At 32.9% G+C, this 22,689-nt stretch overlaps 1 protein-coding gene across 2 annotated transcripts in view; it reads left to right on the forward strand.

Moving 5' to 3' along the window:
* The window catches only part of prkcea (protein kinase C, epsilon a), a 130,229-nt gene that overhangs the window by 104,603 nt on the left and 2,937 nt on the right, over positions 1-22,689 (forward strand). For both annotated transcript variants that reach the window (XM_005156293.6, XM_005156295.6), the window contains exons 12-14: positions 9,618-9,756; positions 13,758-13,946; positions 16,897-17,043. In XM_005156293.6, coding sequence (XP_005156350.1) covers positions 9,618-9,756; positions 13,758-13,946; positions 16,897-17,043 — 475 coding nt within the window. The remainder of the gene's footprint in view (positions 1-9,617; positions 9,757-13,757; positions 13,947-16,896; positions 17,044-22,689) is intronic.

The raw sequence follows: 22,689 nt of genomic DNA on the forward strand, positions 1-22,689 counted from the left end.
GTTTGTAACTTTGCAAGCACATGCAAAGCTATTTTAGTAATCCACAGAACAATACTCTGATGACTAGTAGTTGACATGTAGTAGCAAAGGAATTTAAAGTCAACAGAAAGTCAAATTAAAGTGTAGCCATTGCTTTTGTTAGAAACATAAGTGCCTATGAGTACAAGTATTCATTTTCATAATGCTTCCATTTAAATATAGTATTATTAAATCAAACTTATTAGCTTTTAAAATGATATACTAATATGCATTAAGTAACGCTACACAATAAGGTTTCATTTGCTCGCATTTTATCAATATATGACTATTAATAATCATTACGTTATCATTACATTATCATTACATTATAACTATCAATAATTATTATTTCAACATTTATAAATTAATAATTTATGTCAATTAAAGGTGCAGGTGATTGTCTTCAGAAACATTTGTTGTTGTACTGGTTGAAAGTCTCTTCACATTCTAATAGTAATGATTAAAGTAAATGATCTAAATGCATTTATATGTATTTGTATGTTCTGAGTGATGTATAAGATGAACATCTTATGCATTACTCAGAACATAAAAATACATATGTTCGTCCAATTAAAATTGTTGGGTCGATAATTCCCATAATTCTAATAAGTAGCCCAAACTGTCTGTCAACAAATGTAGTTTGTAAAACAGCGCACCTCCAATGTTTGTGCTTGCACGCACACAGTGATCACATGGACATGAGTGACGGCGAAAAGAACCAATGCTGAATCCAAACTTTTTAAAATCCTATATCAATATTGGGGTTACTTTTGCATGCTGGAGGAAGGATGACACCATAGCTGAAGTAATTCTTTTAGACAGGTAATGTTATGTTTAAAAACTATAAAACAGCTGATCGTGTTGTTTTTAGTGGGTTATATGCACAGAAGTGTTGTTCAGCTACTAAAATATTCCGACGAAAGATTGATGTGACTGTTTTCAGTTTCATAAGCTCCGTTTTACAGCATCAATAATGTAGATTTTTATTTCGTTTAACAGCAAAACATCATTAAATATCGCTATTCCACCTAGCCTGCTTTACTAAACTGAAGTTGGCTTTATATTCACATTGGTTCATTTTTGAACAATATCAACCTGTAATACGCTCCCTATATTGTTTACCATGCTACTCTGAATATTCGGTCTGAAATAGCATGTCAGTATGGCTTAGTAATAAGCTTAATTCCTGCATGCCGCCGGCCAACAACTAAGCATACAGTAATCGCTTTAGGACTAGTCTCTCAAAGTGTGTGAGACAGAGACCAGTGATGCTTGCATGTATGAAATCTTGCACATCATGACGGGTTTTGCTTGTTAACTACACAACTGAAAATGTGCTAGATATAAATACCGTTTTTTGTTCAGAATTGTAGTATTGTAAAGTACTATAAAGTTTTAACACTAGCGAATGACGTGATCTAGTGGTTCTCTGTCATCTTTAATGTACGCGTTGTGATTTCAGGAGGCGTAGCTTTGGGCGGCAGGGAAGGGGCTACGTTTCAGACATATTATGCTAACCGGTTAGCATTTGAGCAGATCATCTACTGCACCTTTAACATTCTGGACTAGAGCTAACATGAACTAACAACAAACTGCTTTTTTTATTAGTCATACTGAAATATATATTGAAGATACCAATGGAAGCTGTTTCTGCATTTTATAGTTAAAAAAGATGAATACATGTTGTAGCAAATGCTTTGTTCTTCATTAGTGGATGAACCGACTAATGTTAAAGGGGCAGTTCACCTAAAAAAACAAATTTACTCTCCCTTAAGTCATTCCAAACCTTTTCCAAACCAATATCTAGTAAACATGAACATTAGTCATAACGTGTTATTTTGTGAACTATTCCTTTAACTAATTAAACCAGATTGCAAAGGAATGCTGATAAATCTTTACTCCAGTTATTTATACCCTTTCTGAAGCATCACTATGACTTGTTTTGCTCATGTGCTTAACTTAAAATGGTATTCATGTGAAACCAAGCCTTATGAAACCAGCAATGATGTCATTTTTGTGGCGCACAACCAAGTGAACTTAAAAATACATGAGACTTTCAGCATGCAGTCGCCAGGCTAAACCAGGTCTCTTTTTTTATAATGTTGCGTCTTGCCTTTTTTATTTTGCTCCGACACACCAGGAAAACAGGATTTATCAGGCATGACAATCAGATTATCTCCTCTGAACATTCTTGCATGTGTTCAGGTTCCAGCCAGTTTGTCTAGTAACACACATCCAGAGAAATACCCTGCTCTTTAAGACATCGCTGTTTGCTATAATAAATAAATTGCAGGTTTTCTTACCATCTGAACCCATGCACTTAAGCACTTGACTAACAAAGTTGGCATGTCTTATATGTTAGTCGACCATGTGACCTCTGCTAAGTGTGCTTAATGAGAGAGAAGTCTTTTGACACTGAGTTCTCTCAGCCAGATTTCGCTGTCTGTGTCCCGGCTGACTTGTACGTGTCTCATTCTTTAACCTTTAAAATGGCAATACAGAATCTCCACCCTGTTGATGTGTACTGTTTCTGTGGAACAGAGCACAAACATCTCCCTGTGCAAAACAAACTAGCTGCACTGAGGCAAATCATCGCAATCACTGCCATTCAGATTTTATCATGGTGTACAATCCTGCCAAGTTGCTCGGCTTGAGCCACAGTGAGTCTTCTGTAACATTCTAAGTTATAGATGATACTTATGTGTCCTCTAGGTTGTTAAATAGTTATAATAAGAATTAAGCAAACAAAAAAACAAAAACAAAAAATGAATGAAAATAAAAACAAGCAAAATCCGCATATTTACAATTAATTTTGAAGGATCATGTGATGCTGAAGACTAGAATTTTATTTGTTTGATGCTGAAAATTCTACTTTGTCATCACATGAATTAAATTACAGTACATTTTAAAATACTTTGTAGATCAATATTAGATGACAACTTACAATTTCCTAAATTTCTAAACAAAAATGGTCACTGCTTACTCCTGTTTGAAGTTAACATACCCGAATAGACAAGATAGTTGCATATACTGTAGGGCTGTGAAATATGGCGATATGTATCGTACGGACAAATAAAATAAATGTGTCATAATTTAAATGAGTGCAATATTACACGTCATTATTGGGGCTGCAGACAGAAACAGGAGTAACAGCATCTTGCGAATGTTGCAGTCTTGCATTTTTTGCTATTTTTTTATTTAAATGTTGGTCCTGTAATCATTAGTTTTTGAAAATTGTTATTTATATATTATTTATATATATATAAAAATATTTATATTTATATATTATTTATATTTTATTCATATTAATTTTACATTTCTATATTTTTAGTCAAACATTTGCCCTAAATCACATTTAATTGAGTACATTTTTCAGTATGTACTTTCAATTTTAAGAGGAGCACATGATATTATTGATCACGGGCTGGCCTCTCATCCATAATCAGCAATAATCCAATCAGATTGATTCAAGTTTACAACATATTGACCGAATACGCCCTACTACCTTATTTTCATTTTGGAAGAATGCCGCACCCCATCTCCTCCCTTTCCTACCTCATCTTGAATACTTTATATGCTTATTGACCAGGCGGAACCCCCGGGGTCAATTATCTCCAAGCTCAGGGTTATCTCCAGGGACATCATGCCAAACCTGCTAGTGTGAACATGTGGTCAGTACATAAAAACTATTCACTGATTTAATTTACAGAAAATGTAATATATTGTGATATACATATATCGTTGTCAGGATATGAAATATGTGATATGTGAATCCAAAATAAAACAAAAAGTGCTCAGGGGTATTTTAATTAATGTGTCAGTGTCTTTGGGTAAGGGATTCATCAGAATAAACCGCAAAAATAAGTCCAAGTCACTTGAAAAATGGGGAAAAATATTTAAAAGCCTTTATTGATAAGGCTAATTCTTAAAACGTGGGGAAAAAATATTATAAAGTCTTTATTATCATGGCTATTTCTTAAAATTGTGCTTACGTGTTTCAGCAAACACTTGCCTACATGAAAGGGAAGCAGAGATCAGGTACATCTGGAGTTTCTTTTGGACACTATAAGGTCTCTTGAGTCATGACTTATTAAAATCTTAACAATAATAAAATAATGTATTGAACATACAGTAGGCCAACTCAACAACCATTATTAATTAAGCATTGAGAGAGAAAAAAATTTGTAAATAGAATAAAAAATATAAGTGTTATACAACATATTTCCCAAATAATACAACGTAAATGAACTGTAAATAGAAAACAATAGAAAATATGTAAGCAGATAAACTAGTATAGTTTACAAATAAGTGCACATAAACATACATGCACATATACATATATCAACAATATGTAATGAAAATCTATACAGTATATAAAGAGGAAAAAAAATTACAAAAAAGGAGAAAAATCTAATTTGCCATTTAAGCCTGGAAGTCTAGCCGCTTTTAATGTATAAATCCAAAAGGATTTTTTTTTTTTTATGGAATAGCCATGTCATTAAAGGCTTTGTAATATTTGTATTTTTCGAGTGCCTAAGACTTATTTTTGCTGTGTATGTGATATGTGATTTTACATACTAACCTGTAGATATGTGATTTTTGCCATGTCACCCTAGTTGCATACAGTATATTCTAAAGAAAGTATAAAAATCTTAAATAAGAATAATAACACTGATAAAATGAGAGAACCCTTTCTGAATCCTCACAGTTATTGGTGTTAATTTGACATTATCTGGTAGTTATTAACTGAAAAACTTTCTAAAGCTTCCAGTTTTCTGCAAAGATTGTTTTTTCAAGAAGGTGAGCAGTTCTAAAGTGACTGAAACCCTCTGACAGCAGGTTCATAAAGGGCAAAAGATGAACCCTTCGACCATAGCAAGAGAAGATTTTAATTACGTATGTTTTTACTTTTAGAATATTGCATATTTAATAATATCACAAACTCTAAATGAAGACAGGATGATATGGAGCATTGATTTAACGCTTATTGCTGTCCAGTTCAGCTCTGAACAGGGAAGGATCTGTATCTCATCTTACAGTATCTTAAGGTTTAAGAACATTTAAACTAAAAGCCCTGCACGGACTAAAACTTCCTCAACAAAAAGAATCCAAAGTTCATACTTACCTACATACTAAGTATGTTGAGTTAGTAAGGGTGGAGGTGAAGTGTCATGGTTTGGTGGAGTTCTCTGCAGCAGGCATTGATTCTTGTGAAGCTACATGGAAAAGTGAATATGAATATTTATAAGAAGCTTCTTCAGCAACATGTGGTTCCTTCCCTGTACTCAGTCAGCTGGTAAATTAGATGCAGGACAATGAGTCCTGTCACACGGTAAAACAAGTTTCTAGAAGCTGAAAACATAAAAATAATGAAATGGCAGTGCAGAGTACTGACCTAACCCTGAATGTCCCTTGAGAGAGGGAAGATGTCTTGTGAGAGACTTAATATCCTGTAAGAGACTGTTAGAGATTAGTTATGTCCTGTCTAATTTCAATCTCCACTGTATACAGGTCTTCTGATGAAATAAATCAAACTGTAATAACATGCCACAGTATTATTGTCTTCTTGCATTCCTGCAATAAATGATAAGCTCTAGCTCATAAGGTTTGTACTGGCTCAGCAAAACTTTGTAAGTAAAAAAACTGAAAAGAAAAACTGAATGCTTTACTAGCGAAAAAACAGTTAATCAGACCATCTGTGGCGCGAGGTTAAAGAACAAGCCTCCTCCATTTGGCCTCTTTACTTTCTCTTTATTTTACTTTTACACTTTATTTCTTTACTTTCGTGGATAACGAAACAGCGTTGTACGCCCTCCACTCAAGACATCCATTAGCCTACAAATTTAATTTTGTAATTTTGTTTGTTAACCGCAAAGTTTTGTTTCAAAACTATTTCTAAATTCAGTTCTAATTTCCAGCAAACAAATAAATGAACAATAATATTAAAGTGTGATTAAAAAACTTATAAGTTATAAGTTATATGCAAACACACATGCTATGCTCCATATGGTCCAAAACCCAACAGGTGGACAAATGTAAGTATGTTTTTATTAAAACAAATATAATTATGCATATAATAAATAATACTGCTAATAATAATAACATTACACAATAATGTACAAGAATAAACTGAAAAAGCCCCGGAGATGAAGAAGGCATGGATGCAGTGGTTTTTATATTTATGTAGAAAATAAAAATTTTTGTGATATTTTAATCCTTTATTTCTTTTTTATTTGTAAAGATATTTGCATGTTGTACATCCTGTGTGTATTAAGCAGTATGTATGTGTTTGAGTACAACTAACACGGTCTGCCCTGGACTTTCAGCTTTCAGCTGGTAAATGTCTATTTCAGTTCCTCAAAATAGCAACGCGACAACAATGTGCTTCAAAACAATTCTTTTCTAGACTGGCACGCCAATGAGTCCACAATGAATTTGCTGTTTAAACATTGTGGCGCAAAACGTAAAAATAAGGATTGCGTTGGTGTGAAAATAGCAACAAATAGTGCCCAAAACGACTTGCACCTTATTGCGCCAGGTGTATGATAGGGCCCATAATGTATAACACCTCACTGTTCTTGTTTACTCACTACTATACTTGTTAATCCATCATTTGATCACAATACAGTCATGAGTCCCATAAACTCTTTCATGCTCATGGGGATTTTTTTTCTTCCTTCGAAGAAGTGAAAAAAATAACCAGGGCTCAGATTAAAAATGTCACAGAAAGTAACCACAGTGTCACATTTACACCTCTGTTTTGAATGTGGGTTGAAAGTCATTGTACTTAAATGTTTATTTTCTTTCTTTCTTTCTTTCTTTCTTTTTTTTTCGATCCTTTCTTTGATTATTTGTTCTGACTAGTTAACTCTTTTAAATGTGTTTGTTGTTTCTTATGTTGCTTGTTTAGTTCTATTATTTTGTTCTATTATTTGTTTATTATTTTGTTATTGTACCATTCTTTCCTTCTGTTCTTTTGTGTATAATTTCATATATCATTCTGTTTACCTATTTTTTGTTTATTGTTCTATCACTCATTTTTTCATCTGTTCCATTAATTGTTTGTTTGTTTTTCTATAGTTTGTTCTGAATACAAGTTTAAACACTGCATGAAACAGGAATGAAGCAGATACAAAAAAGTCTTTTGTTTGTTTCTACCTTTTCTCATTCTGTCATTATTTTGTGGTTTTATTCCATCTTTTTTGTGGTTTATTTTGTCATTTGGTTACATCATGCTGTCCATCATCCGTCATTCAACTTTTGTTCATTCTCTCAATCATCCTTGCATTCAGTTTTTTGTCATTCATCTTTCGTTGGTTCTATTAATCATTCTCCCTTGTGTTCTATCCATCATTCATCTTTGGTTTGTTTCATCAATCATTCCACCTTGTTTTCTCTCCCTCATTCCTTTGATCGTTTGGTTTTCACTCTATCGCTCCTTCTCTTTATCTTTAACTCCTTTGATCATTAGTTTTGATCTATCGCTTGTTAATTTTCTTTTTCCATTTCAATTTGATTTCATTTAACTGTTTTAACATCTACATTTTTTGTTTGTTTTATTTTATTTTTGTTTAATTCAGTCACTCTTGTGTTTTGCTATCATTGCATTCTGTCATGATTCATTCATCTTCTTTGTTCTGCCATTGCTAAAAGCTATTTATATGAAAATGCTATTATTTATAATAGTATATTAACCAGGGTCACCACGCTTCTTGAAAGTACTTGAATTTAAGATATACAGTTGTAGTCAGAATTATTAGCCCGCTTTGATTTTTTTTCTTTTTTAAAAATTTCCAAAGGGATGAGCAAGAAAATTTTCACAGCATGTCTGATAATAATTTTTCAAACGATAATTTGTTTTATTTCAGCTGAAATAAAAGCAGTTTTTATTTTTTTAAAGCCATTTTAAAGTCAACATTATTAGCCCCTAATTACCCTAACCTGCCTAGTTAACCTAATTAACATAGTTAAGCCTTTAAATGTCACTTTAAGCTGTATAGAAAAGTCTTGAAAAATATCTGTCATCGTGGCAAAGTAAAAATAAATCCACTATTAAAACTAGTATATGTTTATAAATGTGTTGAGAAAATCTTCTCTCCGTTAAACAGAAATTAAGGAAAAAAATAAATAGGGTGGCTAATAATTCAGGGGGTATAATAATTCTGACTTCAACTGTATGTATTCAAGGCCTGTTTATGGTGTTATTTCAACAATTGTACTGTGCTGCCATCAAAAACAACAAAAAAATGATAAATGTTTAATTTCAAAATACAAAAATGTATCTTATACAAGAACAATGACAAATAATGTACATTTTATCAATATTTCAGAAACTACATTTAAATATTAACTGTATTGAATTCAACAAATTTTTATTAAAATTGTTTTTAACATGACTGTTTAAACAGGCTGAATATTTGAAGATGGCAAGTCCAAAACATCATCATTACGCTGATACTTTAATGTCAATATAAAATGTAAGTAAAATGTTAAGTACAGCAAGAATTTTTATGGTTCTACATGTACTGTGGGTGTAAATTACAAAGGTGCTTAATTTAAAATGAATAGCGCATTAAAAAAGTCCTTGAAAATCCTTGAGTTACTGTTTATGAAAGAGGGGAAACCCTTATTCATTCATTTATTTTCCTTCAGCTTAGTCCCTTTATTCATCAAGGGTCACCACAGCGGAAAAAAACACCAACTTATTCAGCATATGTTTTTCACAGTGGATGCCCTTCCAGCTGCAACTCAGTTCTGGGAAACATCCATACACACTCATTTACACATACTCTAGGGCCAATTTAGCTTATTCAATTATTCAGTAACCGCTGAGCAACCGTATCACCCCAAACCCTGATTAACAACACTAAATATACTTAATTATTAATAGTTTATTAACAATACTTGAAGATTCTGTATTAGCACAGCAATGAAAATCTACATCATGCAACCTCTCATTGCTATTATTTACTCTTTGTTATACATTTAAGTCCATCATTTTCACACAAAACTGTCACAAATAACTCTAAACTTATTCATTTTCATGTGAAGAATTTTCTTAATCTGTAAGTCTATCTGTTAGTCTATATTGTTGTAGTTACTGTTGTATACACATTTGTTGTAGATTGTAGTCACTGTGGTGCATTTGAAGAGGTTGTATGACAATATATCAGTAATATGCACTTGTGAAATGTTGAACTGTCCCGTAAATGAATGATGGCTTCACAAAGGCTCAGAATGTTGACGCGCATGTTGTGAAGAAAACTTTTTTTAACAGCTCACCTGAGGCTGCTGAGGATTCTACCTTTACAAATGTTCAGCCCTGAGCGCTCGCAACACCTAGACTTCGACACAGTCATCTCAGGAATGGAGCGACTTGAGTTATAAATGAAGGCTCCATGTCATGTGTTATTGTTGTGAAGGTCTGCAAGAACGGTCAGGCCCTCAAGGTCTCATAGATCAGTTGTCAGCTTACTGTCGACCCTTTCACACCAGTGTTTAAAACTGCCTGGACAATTTATTAAAGGAGTTTAAGCAAAACGCACAAAAAATCTGAAATATGGTCTAATTGTTTTTTTTTTCTCTCGCTGTCATTTCAGAGATCTAAAGCTAGATAACATTCTGTTGGATGCTGAAGGACATTGTAAACTGGCCGACTTTGGCATGTGCAAGGAGGGTATTTTGAACGGGGTCACGACCACCACCTTCTGCGGGACACCGGATTACATCGCTCCTGAGGTACTGTACAGCTAGTAAATCATAATGGGTGGAATGAGTTTTTTTAACATGCTTAACTTACAATACTTACAATTTGAATGCATGTATGCGTGCATTTATCAATGTACACACCGACGACTTTATTAGGTACACCTTACCAGTACCAGAGTGGACCTAACTGCCTTAACCTTTTGTGGCGTAGATTCAACAAGGTACTGAAAATATTCCTCAGAGATTTTGGTACATGTTGACATGATAGCATCACACAGTTGCTGCAGATTTGAAGGCTGCACATCCATGATGCGAAGCACATACCAAATGTGCTTTATTGGATTTAGATCTGGTGACTGTGGAGGCCATTTGAGTACTGTGAACTCATTGTCATGTTCAAGAAACCAGTCTGAAATGATTTGCCCTTTATGACATGGTGCGATATCCTGCTGGAAATAGCCATCAGAAGATGGGTCATAAAGAGATGGACATGCTCAGCAACAATACTCAGCTCGGCGGTGGTGTTGACACGATGCTCAATTGGTAATAATGGGCCCAAAGTGTGCCAAGAAAGTGTGTCCCACACCATTACACCACCACCAGCAGCCTGAGCTGTTGATACAAGGCAGGATGGTTCCATGTTTTTATGTTGTAGACGCCAAATTCTGACTCTACCATCCAAATGTCGCTGCAGAAATTGAGACTCATCCGACCAGGCAACGTTTTTCCAATCATCTATTGTCCAATTTTGGTGAGCCTTTGTGAATTGTAGCCTCAGTTTCTTGTTCTTAGCTGACAGCACAGGCACTCGGTGTGGTCTTCTGCTGCTGTAGGCGATCCGCCTCAAGGTTGGACATGGTGTGCGTTCAGATATGCTCTTCTGCATACCTTGATTATAATGACTGGTTATTTGAGTTACTGTTGCCTTTCTATCGGCTGGAACCAGTCTGGCCATTCTCCTCTGACCTCTGGCATCAACAAGGCATTTGCACCCATAGAACTGCCGCTCACTTGATATTTTTTCTTTTTCAGACCATTCTCTGCAAACCCTAGAGATGGTTGTACATGAAAACCTCAGTAGATCAGCATTTTCTGAAATACTTAGACCAGCCCGTCTGGCACCGACAACCATGCAGCATTTCAAGTCATTTAAATCAGTTTTCTTCCTCATTCTGATGCTCAGTTTGAACTGTAGCAGATCGTCTTGACCATGTCTGCATCCCTAAATCCATTGAGTTGCAGCCATGTGATTGGCTGATTAGAAATTTGAATAAACGAGCAGTTGGACAGGTGTTCCTAATAAAGTGGCTTGTGAGTGTATAAAAAAAGTCTCCTTTTCTATAAAAAAAGTTGCTCTAATATCGTTGTTTTGTTTTTATGTATATAAAGAAAAATCTAATTAATCCAACCTTCTAATAATAACTAATTCTCTTTTATCGCATTGCTTACTGTTATTGTCCTCATTAAAGTATCTGCCAAAAGATTATATAAAGTATATAGATATTTTTTCATCAGTTGAGCCTAGTTCGAAATGATTCTTATCAAATATCCTATCAGGCTATTTTTAATGTTGCATCTATGAAAATCTATGAAACAAGAAGTATTTTCATTAAGACACTTTCATTATAAACAGAAAACAAAGTTTACTGGTCATTTTAAAGTTTTAGTTGTCTGTGTTTATAAAAAGCTATTTAATGCTGATTTACATGGTGATTAAAATTTAAAACTTGTTTTTGTATTTGTTTCCTGCAGTGTGAAAACTGCCGTTAAATTTTTAAAAAGCTGTTAAAACTGCTGTCAGGTTTCACTAAACACACACTGGGAAAGTATCTTCTGTGGCTAACCTTACTGCATACAGATTTGTAAGTGTGTTCCCTGACAAATGATTTATGAGAAAAGAGTATGTAAATCAATCACTCTATGTGATTTACTAAGTTTTGTGTAAACTGGACGACTTTGGCATGTGCAAATTAGGTATTTTGAACAGGATCATCATCCTCTGCGTCACTCCTGACATACATGTACAACTAGTAAATCATAATGGGTGAAATGAGGTTTTCGGCACCCTTTTAAACTTCATTCTTGCATGTTAACAGCTTGAGCTGAAAGGTGTTTTAGCAGTTTTGAACTTTGCTCATTTTAACCAGAGTTACACTAACAGTGGTATTCAATAAGGTTGCAACATTTTCTTCCCAGTAAAAGTTTAGGCAGTACTCTTACAAAAGTTATACATTTCCATCTAGGCAATGTATAAGAGAAAAACAATCAAAATAACCATCAAAGATGATATAACAATTACTATTATTATCATCATTCCTATTTTTAGAAAAGGACAATTGGTTAGAATAAAAGATGTTTTAATTTGTTTAACATTGGGTTATTCCACCCCCCAAAAAAGCTACACAATGAAAAAAATGTGGCTGTTCCTACATATGCATCTGTAGTAGTTTCCATTTCAGATGCAAAGATTATGGGGGAACAGTATTTAAATCAGTCATGATTTAGAAAGTTTTGTGATAGTGAGTTTATTGGTATTTATAGCATCATTTAACACCTCAAACAAACATGACTTAACTAATCTTATGCTTGATGTATTATGATAGCTGTGTATAGGAGGAACACAAGCACATAGTGGAGGAGAATTGTCTCCAGTTGTGTTCAGTTATTTGAAATATCAGCATTAGCCCAACAATCCAGCCCTATATGTTCATTTGTGATGTGCGAGTAGATTCATTAAAACTTTCGTCTCTCTCAATATAGATTTTTCCCTGTTTAGCAAATATGGCTCTAAATCTTCACAAGACAGAAAAAATGACCACTTATAAACCTTTTTCTCTGGGTTTTCTTGTTTGTTGTGTATTTAATTGAGTACAATGTTAACATCTGTTCTATTTAGATAACAATTTTTCCAAGGTTCAAGTAAATATTATCATATTAGAGCCTTTTCTTCTCCAGAAAATGACACTAGGCGAGAATAATAAATATTTTCATTAGTTGTAATTGTAAATCAGGGTTATTCATATTATACATTTGTGAATTTACAGTAAATTAGTCAGTACTGAGGCACATTCTGGAACTAATTTAACAAAATAACTAATGATAATGGTCCACAAATCAGTCGTCCAAATGTATATGTTGGGTCAAATTTTTTAAATATATTTAAAAATTGTTAAAAAAATTAAACATTTCATTAAGAGAATAAAAAAAGGAACAAAATATATGTAAAAGGTTGTAGTTTTTAGTGTTTTTGCAATAGTTTGCATGATTTTAAATGTAATATTAAAATGCCCAGTGACTAAAATATTTTAATAAATATATCCATTTAATTATTAGATTTATTACAATTAGATTTGATAATCTGTTTTGTAAAAAATTCACCAAAATATATCAACTATAATTATTAATAAATGGATACAAATATTCATTTTCAAAATGAAGTGTACTCGTTTATGCTGAGCACTGAATATCTGAAAATGATTTTTTTTTTCTCGTTATTTTGACCTGTTGATGATTTTATTTTACATTTAGTTCAAGAGTTCACACTTAGCTATTACTTGATGCTGATTGCAGGTTTGGCATTCAGTCCCAGGAGAGAACCCTGAGCTCGGAGATACTAGAGCTCAGGGCTTAGAGATGAGGAAGTTCTCGAGACCTCCTCTTAATAAAGGATGATAGGGGGGAGATTGGGTGAATGAGGGATTCTTCAAAAACAAGATATTGGAAGTAAAACAGACTGGGTTATTTATTGAAGGCTAGGATTAATCTTATTGGTTTGACATTGATCATTACGAGGACCAATTCATAGCCACGATTCATAGCACGTGATCCTCTTGAAATTAGTTTAAAAAACTCCACAAAAAATATCATCAGTACTCATCAACACATGAAACTATCAATTGCAACAATTTTAACGCTATTTTTTTTCTATAGCTGTTTGTCAAATAATAACCACACTGGAACAGAAGCACGACTACTTAGCCCAGATCTGCTGGACGTCATTTTGTCCCTCCTTCTTGCATCTTTATGTCCAGATCTTGCAGGAGTTGGAGTACGGCCCTTCAGTGGACTGGTGGGCTCTGGGTGTTCTGATGTACGAGATGATGGCCGGTCAGCCTCCGTTTGAAGCCGACAATGAGGATGATCTGTTCGAGTCCATCCTCCACGATGACGTCCTTTATCCCGTGTGGCTGAGTAAAGAAGCTGTCAGCATCCTGAAAGCTGTAAGCGGCCCGATTTCTTGAAATCTTTTCATTTGTTTGTGTATGTGGTTTGTGGTTGGCCCATTTTCTTTTTTGCAATCTTTTCTCTTCCTGCAGTTCATTGAGCTCCTCCACTGTATGGTGTAAACACCCGGCTGCACTTTCCTTCTCCAACCCACCTCTGTTCATTTTCCTCCTTTTTGTTCCTCATTCATCCCTCTGTTCTGGTACATTTACCCCTGTCTTATAAATACACTAATTCTGTGGCATATTTGATGGTCGAGTGAGAATATTCTATCATTCATTTCCATGTTTACTCCAAAATAAATCATGAATTGTTTAAATGCCTTCCAAAAACACGTTTAATTGTATATTATAGCTTGGATATTGTTTAATTAAATTACATATGCAGAGTTCCAATTTTTTATGATAAATTTGGGTGGAAACAGGGTGAGGCAGTGGCGCAATAGGTAGTGCTGTCGCCTCACTGCAAGAAGGTCGCTGGTTCGAACCTCGGCTCAGTTGGCGTTTCTGTGTGGAGTTTGCATGTTCTCCCTGCCTTCGCGTGGGTTTCCTCCGGGTGCTCCGGTTTCCCCCACAGTCCAAAGACATGTGGTACAGGTGAATTGGGTAGGCTAAATTGTCCGTAGTGTATGAGTGTGTGTGGATGTTTCCCAGAGATGGGTTGTGGCTGGAAGGGCATCCGCTGCATAAAAAACTTGCTGGATAAGTTGGCGGTTCATTCCGCTTTGGCGACCCCGGATTAATAAAGGGACTAAGCAGACAAGAAAATGAATGAATGGATGGAAACAACGCTACTGAGGTCTGGCTTGTGATTTATGTGTGGTGTTCTGACCAGAACTGCTAATTTATTTGATTAATTGGTTTATAAAAGCACACAAATCAACATTTTACTGATTTTATACAACAATAAGCTAACATTGTGTCTGTTGTTATTTTTGGCAATTAAAATATAATACCTATAACCACAGTATACTGTTTTGTGTGTCTTATCAACACATAGTTGTGTTTAGTTTTTGAGTGAATCTGCATTGTAAATGAAACTAGGGATGCACCGATATGGATTTTTTGGCCAATATTTATAACCAATAACTCTTAAGATTTGGAGGCCGAAAACTGATATACAATAGCTGATTAGTATAAATATTTCAAAATGTTATATTTTTATAGAGTAAACAGCTCATTTTATTTTAAAAACTTCATAAAAGTTTGAACTGATCTTATGAACTGAATAGCCTACTCAAAGCAAAAAAGTAATCATTTCAAAATTGCAAGGTGATCATATAGACCTATATTCACCATTTCACATAAATCAGCATGCCAAAAATAAATGATTTCTTTTTCTTCACATAGAAAATTAACAAGCAACTTGACTGTTGCATAAAATAGGTTAAATGACAAAACTGGATTTAATTAACAAACAAGTAAAATAAATATATTTTAAATAAAATGAAAGAACTGAAACCAGCTTAAATGTTGTTGAATAAAACGTGTTACATTAGTGTACATATGTATAAACACATAATGTCCAAAGAAGTGTTTTGAGAGGTGTTTTGACAGTTCAGAGCCTGTACAAGCGAAAAGCTAAATACAGGTAGTATTTACTTTAGAAAATATAACATAAATTCATCCCATTTTGTGTTTTAGATACAGTGCTTCTATGTTCACTCTTGCTGTCAATTTTGGGAAAAATTATCAGTGAAAGGTTTATAATAAACCGCTCTGAGTTTGAAACTTTAACTTCAGGCACTGTTTGATGCGCGTGCATGCAAAGCAGAGTCAGATTTGTCCTCTGAGTCAAATTTTGATACAACACCAGAGCATTGAGACAGATGACAGATGACTTTATGACAAACACAGTGCATAATATAAAGACAGAATGCGGTTGATGGTTGAGAACCTCTATGCTGGATTCAGTAACTGGCACTCGTCTCCCCCGCTGCTGTTTAGGGTGCTGTAAAGGCTCTGTTGGCTCACTATGTGTGTGAATTCTTATTGTCAACACATGTGCTTGTTATAAATAAATATGTCGATCAAACTAAATACAATCTTACACCAACAACACATGGCAAGCAATGCGTTGATAATAGCAAATAATCATATTAGATTACAACAAACCCAACAAGTTGTTTAGTACGTGTGCATCGCCGCTATCATGTTTACACATGTAATTTTTTTCCTGAGGCGATTTAAACCAAAATACACAATGACACTCTATCAAACATATCTACAATGATAAGGAATATGGGTACTTACTGAGTTATTAACGCACAGCAATACCACACAAAGAGGTGACAGACTTTGAAGGAATAAACAATGTTAGGTAAGCTCCTTTAGTGCAATAAACAAGTCTGAACAAGTTCGACCCACACATGCACGAGGCAGGCAGTTCTGTACAATAACGTAATCTATTGACTTAAAGATAACAGCCAAATTTTGACTTCGTACCGATAACGATAACATTAAAAATAGCATTTACCCGCTTTAATGAAATGGCCAACGATATATTGTGCATCCCTAATTAAATAAGATGACAAGTGATTCAATGATCCATTCCTAAAGAAAGAAATTTGATTCATTCTACATTACTGAATGAATCAACCTTTTGAACAAATTAATTGAATATATAAATGACTTAATAACTTTATGAAATTTACTGTCAAATTTATTTTATGACTCAATTTACTGTCATTTACTAGCAGTTTACACTAGCGGTTTCTTATTTAGAAGATTATTTCATTAAAGAAAACAGGAATGAATATTTTTGCATGTTAATACTAAATGCATTAAAGTACATTACAACAATGCAAAATACAGTATAAATTGCTATATGATTGAGTTGAGTATTCTAAAGAAAAAATTTCTTACAGCTCCTCACACATTGATCGGTAACAAATATTAACCCCCTCTGTTTTAGTTATATAATTTGAAATCTATTCTCTCTCCTCAGTTCATGACGAAGAATCCCAGTAAGCGTCTGGGCTGTGTGGTGACCCAGGGGCTGGAAGAGGCCATTAAAGTCCACCCATTCTTCAGAGAGATCGACTGGGTCCAGCTGGAACAGAGGAGGATCAAGCCCCCCTTTAAACCTCGCATTGTAAGCAAAACTTTTAAACTTAACCTAGTTGTAAACTCAAGAAAATTGGTTCGGTTCCCAAAAAAAGCAAGTATTTTTTTTTTTTATCTGGAATATTAGTCGTCTTTTAAATAAATGTCATGGATTATAAATCATGAAATATACTTATTAGACATGGCCTTCTTGTAACTCAAGTTATAGCTATGTAAGCATAGATTTTAAACTCAACCGAGTAGCAATCTCAAGGTTTTTGGTTCAGTTCCCAAAGAAAGCAACAAATGTGTCATATTTTTTGGAATATGAGTCAAGTTTTAAAATATGTGTCATAGATTATAAATCATGAAATGCACTTGTTAAACATGACCTTCTTGTTACTTAAATTATAGCATTGTAAGCATAGATTTTAAACTCAACTGTAGACAATCTCAGGATTATTTATTTGATTCTCAAAGAACGCAAGAAATGTGTTATATTGTAGGGAATATTAGTCAAGTTTAATAAAATATATCATAGATTAGAGCTGCACAATTTATCGTTAAAAGATCGCGATCTCGATTCGACCCCCTAGACGATCTTAATCCAGCATTTCTATGATTCTGTCAATCTTATTTTCAAGTTCAGGAGAGAAGAAAAGGTGACTGCACGAGTCTTTTTATTGTTTCATTCACGTTGCTCAGTGACATTGACACCTCCAAATGATGTTGAATGAGTCACATACTGTATTTATAAGGTATAATTCACCTAAAAATGTCATTTTTGTCTTAACATGATGTTTTCGCGATCGGGAAATCACACGTGACATGGGCATATTTCAGGGAATATTAATTAAGTTTTATAATATATATCATAGAATATAAATCATGATGTGCACTTGTTAGACATGGCCTTCTTATTACTCAAATAATAACACTGTAAGCACAGATTTTGAACTCAACAAAGCAGCAATCTTAAGGTTATTGGTTTGATTCCCAAAAAGAAAGCAAGGAATGTATAACTATTTTCTGGAATGTTAGTCAAATTTTATAATATATATCATGAATTATAAATCATGAAATATAATTGTTACATAACCTTCTTGCTACTCAAATAATAGCATTGGAAGCATAGATTTTGAACTGAACCTAGTAGCAATCTTAACGTTATTGGTTTGATTCACAAAAAGAAAGCAAGGATTTTTTTTCTGGAATGTTAGTCAAGTTTTAAAATATATGTTAAGGAGTAAAAATCAGAGAATATACTTGTTAGATATGGCTTTCTTGCTACTCAAATAATAGCATTGTAAGCAGTATTTTGAGTTCAACCTAGTAGCAATATCAAGGTTATTGGTTCAGTTCCCAAAATAGGCAGAAATGTGTAATATTTTCTGAAATGTTAGTCAAGTTTTATAATATATGCCATGGATTATGAATCACAGAATATAATTATTTGGCATGGCCTTCCTGTTACTCGAATCAAGCATTATAAGCATATATTTTGAACTCAACCTACTAGCAGTGTCAAGGTCATTGGCCCAAGTTTTAGATTATATGCCATCAATTATGAATCACAGAATATACTTATTTGACATGGCTTTCCTTTTACTCAATAATAGCAATGGAAAGGCTGTGGATTCGAATCCCGGGGATAACAAGAACAAAATAAATGTGTGACTTCGACTTAAACTGTTTGCCGATTGAATCAATGTTAAATTTAAATTCAAGCAGTTTTGTGAAAAAAACATCTGCTTAATGCAGAGATATAAAAACATTATGATCTCAAAATACTTAAATTAACACAGGACAGTATGTTTTGTTTTGTTTTTCAACAAAATGCTTCAATTCAGCACGCATGCGCTGACTTTATCTCTCATGTTCCTCTGACTTTAGCCTCTGTGGTCTAGACTGAAAGTCGGATGCCACAACGGCACTTCTTGACTTCTGCTTTCCCATGGCGGGGGGAAGGGCTGAGAGTGTTGTGTATGTGTGCATGTGTGTATATGTACACAAATGGGTGCTGTAGATGGAAAGGTCACAGAAAGGTTCAGAGAAAATGTGACCGCCACTTGCCCTCTGAGTAACTTTGAGCTGGCGTTCTGACACCACAGCGGCTTACCAGCACCTCTCTGCATTTACATATGCACCTGTGGCTTTTAACTGAATGTCTGCAATGGTTCTTAGAAATGACGAAATTTAAATATTAGGCAATACTCACAGGTTACTATTATTATTATTATTATTATTATTATTATTATTATTTTATTATGATGATGGACATTGTTATTTATATATATATATATATATATATATATATATATATATATATATATATATATATATATATATATATATATATTATAATTGTTTTGCATGATGATGATGGTCATTATTATTATTTTATTATTCTTTTTTAAGATGACGATTGTCCTTATTATTATTATTATTTTATGGTGTTGATGATGATGATGATGATGATAATGATGGTCATTAATAATACTATTATTATTATTTTATTATTTTATGATGATTATAGGGATAATTATGATGGTTATTATTAGTAGTAGCAATAATAGTATTATTATATCATGATTATTTATTATTTAAATGATGATTATCATGGTCATTGTTATTATAATTATTTATTTATATATAGTTTTTTTAAATGATGATAACGATGATGATGATGGTCATTACTATCATTATTTTGTGCTTATGATAGTAATGATGATGATGGTCATTATTATTATTATTATTAATATTACTATTATTATTTTATGATGATCATAGGGATAAATATGATGGTTATTATTATTATTATATCATGATGATGGTCTTTATTACTATTATTTATTTATATATAGTTTTTTTGATGATGATGATGATGATGATGATGATGGTCATTATTATTTTTTAATTTTTAATGATGATTATTATTATTGTTTTTTAATAATGTTATTGTTGTCTTCTCGTAGGCCAACTTCCCTCTAAATTGTACAATTCTGTCATCATTTACTGATAATCTGACATCATTTATGATATATTTATGAAGATATCATTTATGAAATCTGACAGATTTGTGTCCCTGTTTTTAACATTCATCATACCCAAACTTTAAAAAAAACAAAATATAGTACATGTGAAAAATGTATATGATAAACATTAAATAGACACTTTTGTCTACAACCAATTTTAACATTTAATGTTCCTGCTTGAAGCATGAGAACCAATAAGGTTTTTTCTTTAGTGTCAGTCAAGTATGTTTCAGCATTTGCATAAACCACTGTGGTTAGTTCTATGAAAAATGTATGTATTTATTTAAGATCATATTCGAATATGGTAAATGAAAACCTGAAAGTTACATCAACCATGAGAACCAATAAGGTTAATAAGCATCATAGGAAACAAATAGGATTCTATGTGTTATATCTTCTTGGTTTGTTATTTATTTACATGATGAACAGTTTTAGTTAGTTTTATTTTCACATTAAAAGTAGTAAACTGAAACTTAAACATGGATATATTATGTATGAGAACCAGTGAGGTTTGTTTAATATCTTTCTAAACTTTTTTTTAATTATATGATAAAAAGATTTAATGTATAATCAACAATTTCTGAGTTATTTTATCTGGGTGTAATACAAACTAAACTGGGTTACTTTTTAAAATTAAATTTATAGGACCAAATGTATCATAATGTTTAGGTTTGTCCATACTTTACCCAATTTAGGTTTAAATAACCCATTATTTCTTAGAGTGTAGGTTCTCAATTGCATTACAAACGGCAAACCAAAACTTCAACTTCAGCATGCTTGCTTTGCTCACAAAAACAAGTGAGGTATGTTTCTGTACATCAAGGAAGTATGATTGAGTTTTTGTAAGAACCAATACTGTATATGGAAACTTGAACATGCTTGTGTGACACGCATGACAACCAGTAAAGCATGTCTCAGCATTTCAGTTTCAAGCATGTCCTGTACTGTATTGATGTTTGTTCAGTTACAGTTGAGCATTTGTCTTTTTATAAACGTGCAGACTTAATTTAAGCCTTTATTGACATAAATATGTCCAACAGAAACTTGGCAGTGCTTGCTTACAACATGAAAACCTATGAGATGTTTTCTTGAGAGTTAAGCAAGAACAAGTGAAGTTTGTTTGATCTTTTTAAGATCATTTTTTGTTTATTTATATGACATACAGATTGTAACTTATGTATACTTTCATTCACATCAAATATGATGGAAAATTGATTGCACTTCCTTGACGCATGAAAACCAGTGAGGTTTGTTCTGATATTTAAAGTAGATTTTTCTTTATTATTTTTTTATGTTTGTAATAAACAGGTTTTATTTAGGTCTTTGTTTACATTAAATATTGTATCTTGAACCACAAAACTCATCATACAGTTTTAAAATTGAAAATTTACCCATCTTAACCCTTGTGTTTATTATTATTATTATTATTATTATTATTATTATTATTATTATTATTATTATTATTGATAAATCTGTTAATATTCCTCATTCCTGATCAAAACTACTAAATGTTTAAAAATAATTACAGGTTATTAACTCTTTAATTGCCACATTCACAAATGATGTCACTAATTTGGTGTATTTATAAAAAGTAATTGTGGCCTGGATTTGTTTTTTACCTTTTATCAGTCTTTTTAAATGTATTTATTTATTTATATAGGGACACTATGTACAACATGATATGTTTTGCCAGAGTTAGATATAAAGCTAGTTTACATCTGTAGTCCCTGGGCAGGAAGTTGTAACATGTTTAACATTATTTAAAAAAACTAGTACAATATACACTTACAGTACAATAAATACAACTCATCATAACCAATCAAATCAAATCAGATCAGTGGTTGCATATTTGATTTTCTTTAAGCCAAACTTTAAGAACGGTTTTAAATGATTAAAAGTGGTACTTCCTTTAATATGCACTGGTATTTTATTCCATCTTTCTGCTGCATCTCTCTGACTGAAAAAACTGATTGTCCAAAAGCAGTTCTCTTGAGTTGAACTGAGCAATCACCTCTAACAGATGACCTAGTCTGTCAAATATTGTCCTTGCAGACAATCACATATTGTTTGAGAGGTGGTGGTGCAAGTTCTTTAAATATTTTATACATTAAACCCACATAAGCATAAAATAAGAAATTGTGGAATGTTAGTAATTGATGTTGTTTTATACAGTAACTGTAATAATATCTCCATGGCTTTTTAGCTAAATTTTTTACATTTTGTTTATAGATAATATACAATGGTTTTAATGTTGTAATGTTTGTGTGGGACCAGCTTGTAGCACAATAAGATAAGTCTTGGACATGTAAATGATTAGTAACATTGTTTAGCATTGTTTGATTTTCATTTTTTTTTTCTCCTAAATTTCTGTCACTCAGACACACAATGAAAATCAATCAAAAACAATCAATTACATCATAGGCAATGTTGTTTCACATGTCCAAGATTTTGATGAAAGGTAAAGAAACCACAATTACTTTTTATATTGAAAGTAGGTCATTTTGTGTGGGTTTTTTTCACCAAATCAGTAACATCATTTAGGAATTTGTCTAATAAAGTGTTAAAATCCTGTTATTTTCTAAGCAGTTTATTAGTTTTGATCAGGACTGAGGTTGATTAACAGATTTATGCAAAAGCATTTGAAAAAAATATTTATCCAA

Source organism: Danio rerio, chromosome 12 (assembly GCF_049306965.1).
Source record: "Danio rerio strain Tuebingen ecotype United States chromosome 12, GRCz12tu, whole genome shotgun sequence".
Classification (NCBI taxonomy): Eukaryota; Metazoa; Chordata; class Actinopteri; order Cypriniformes; family Danionidae; genus Danio; species Danio rerio.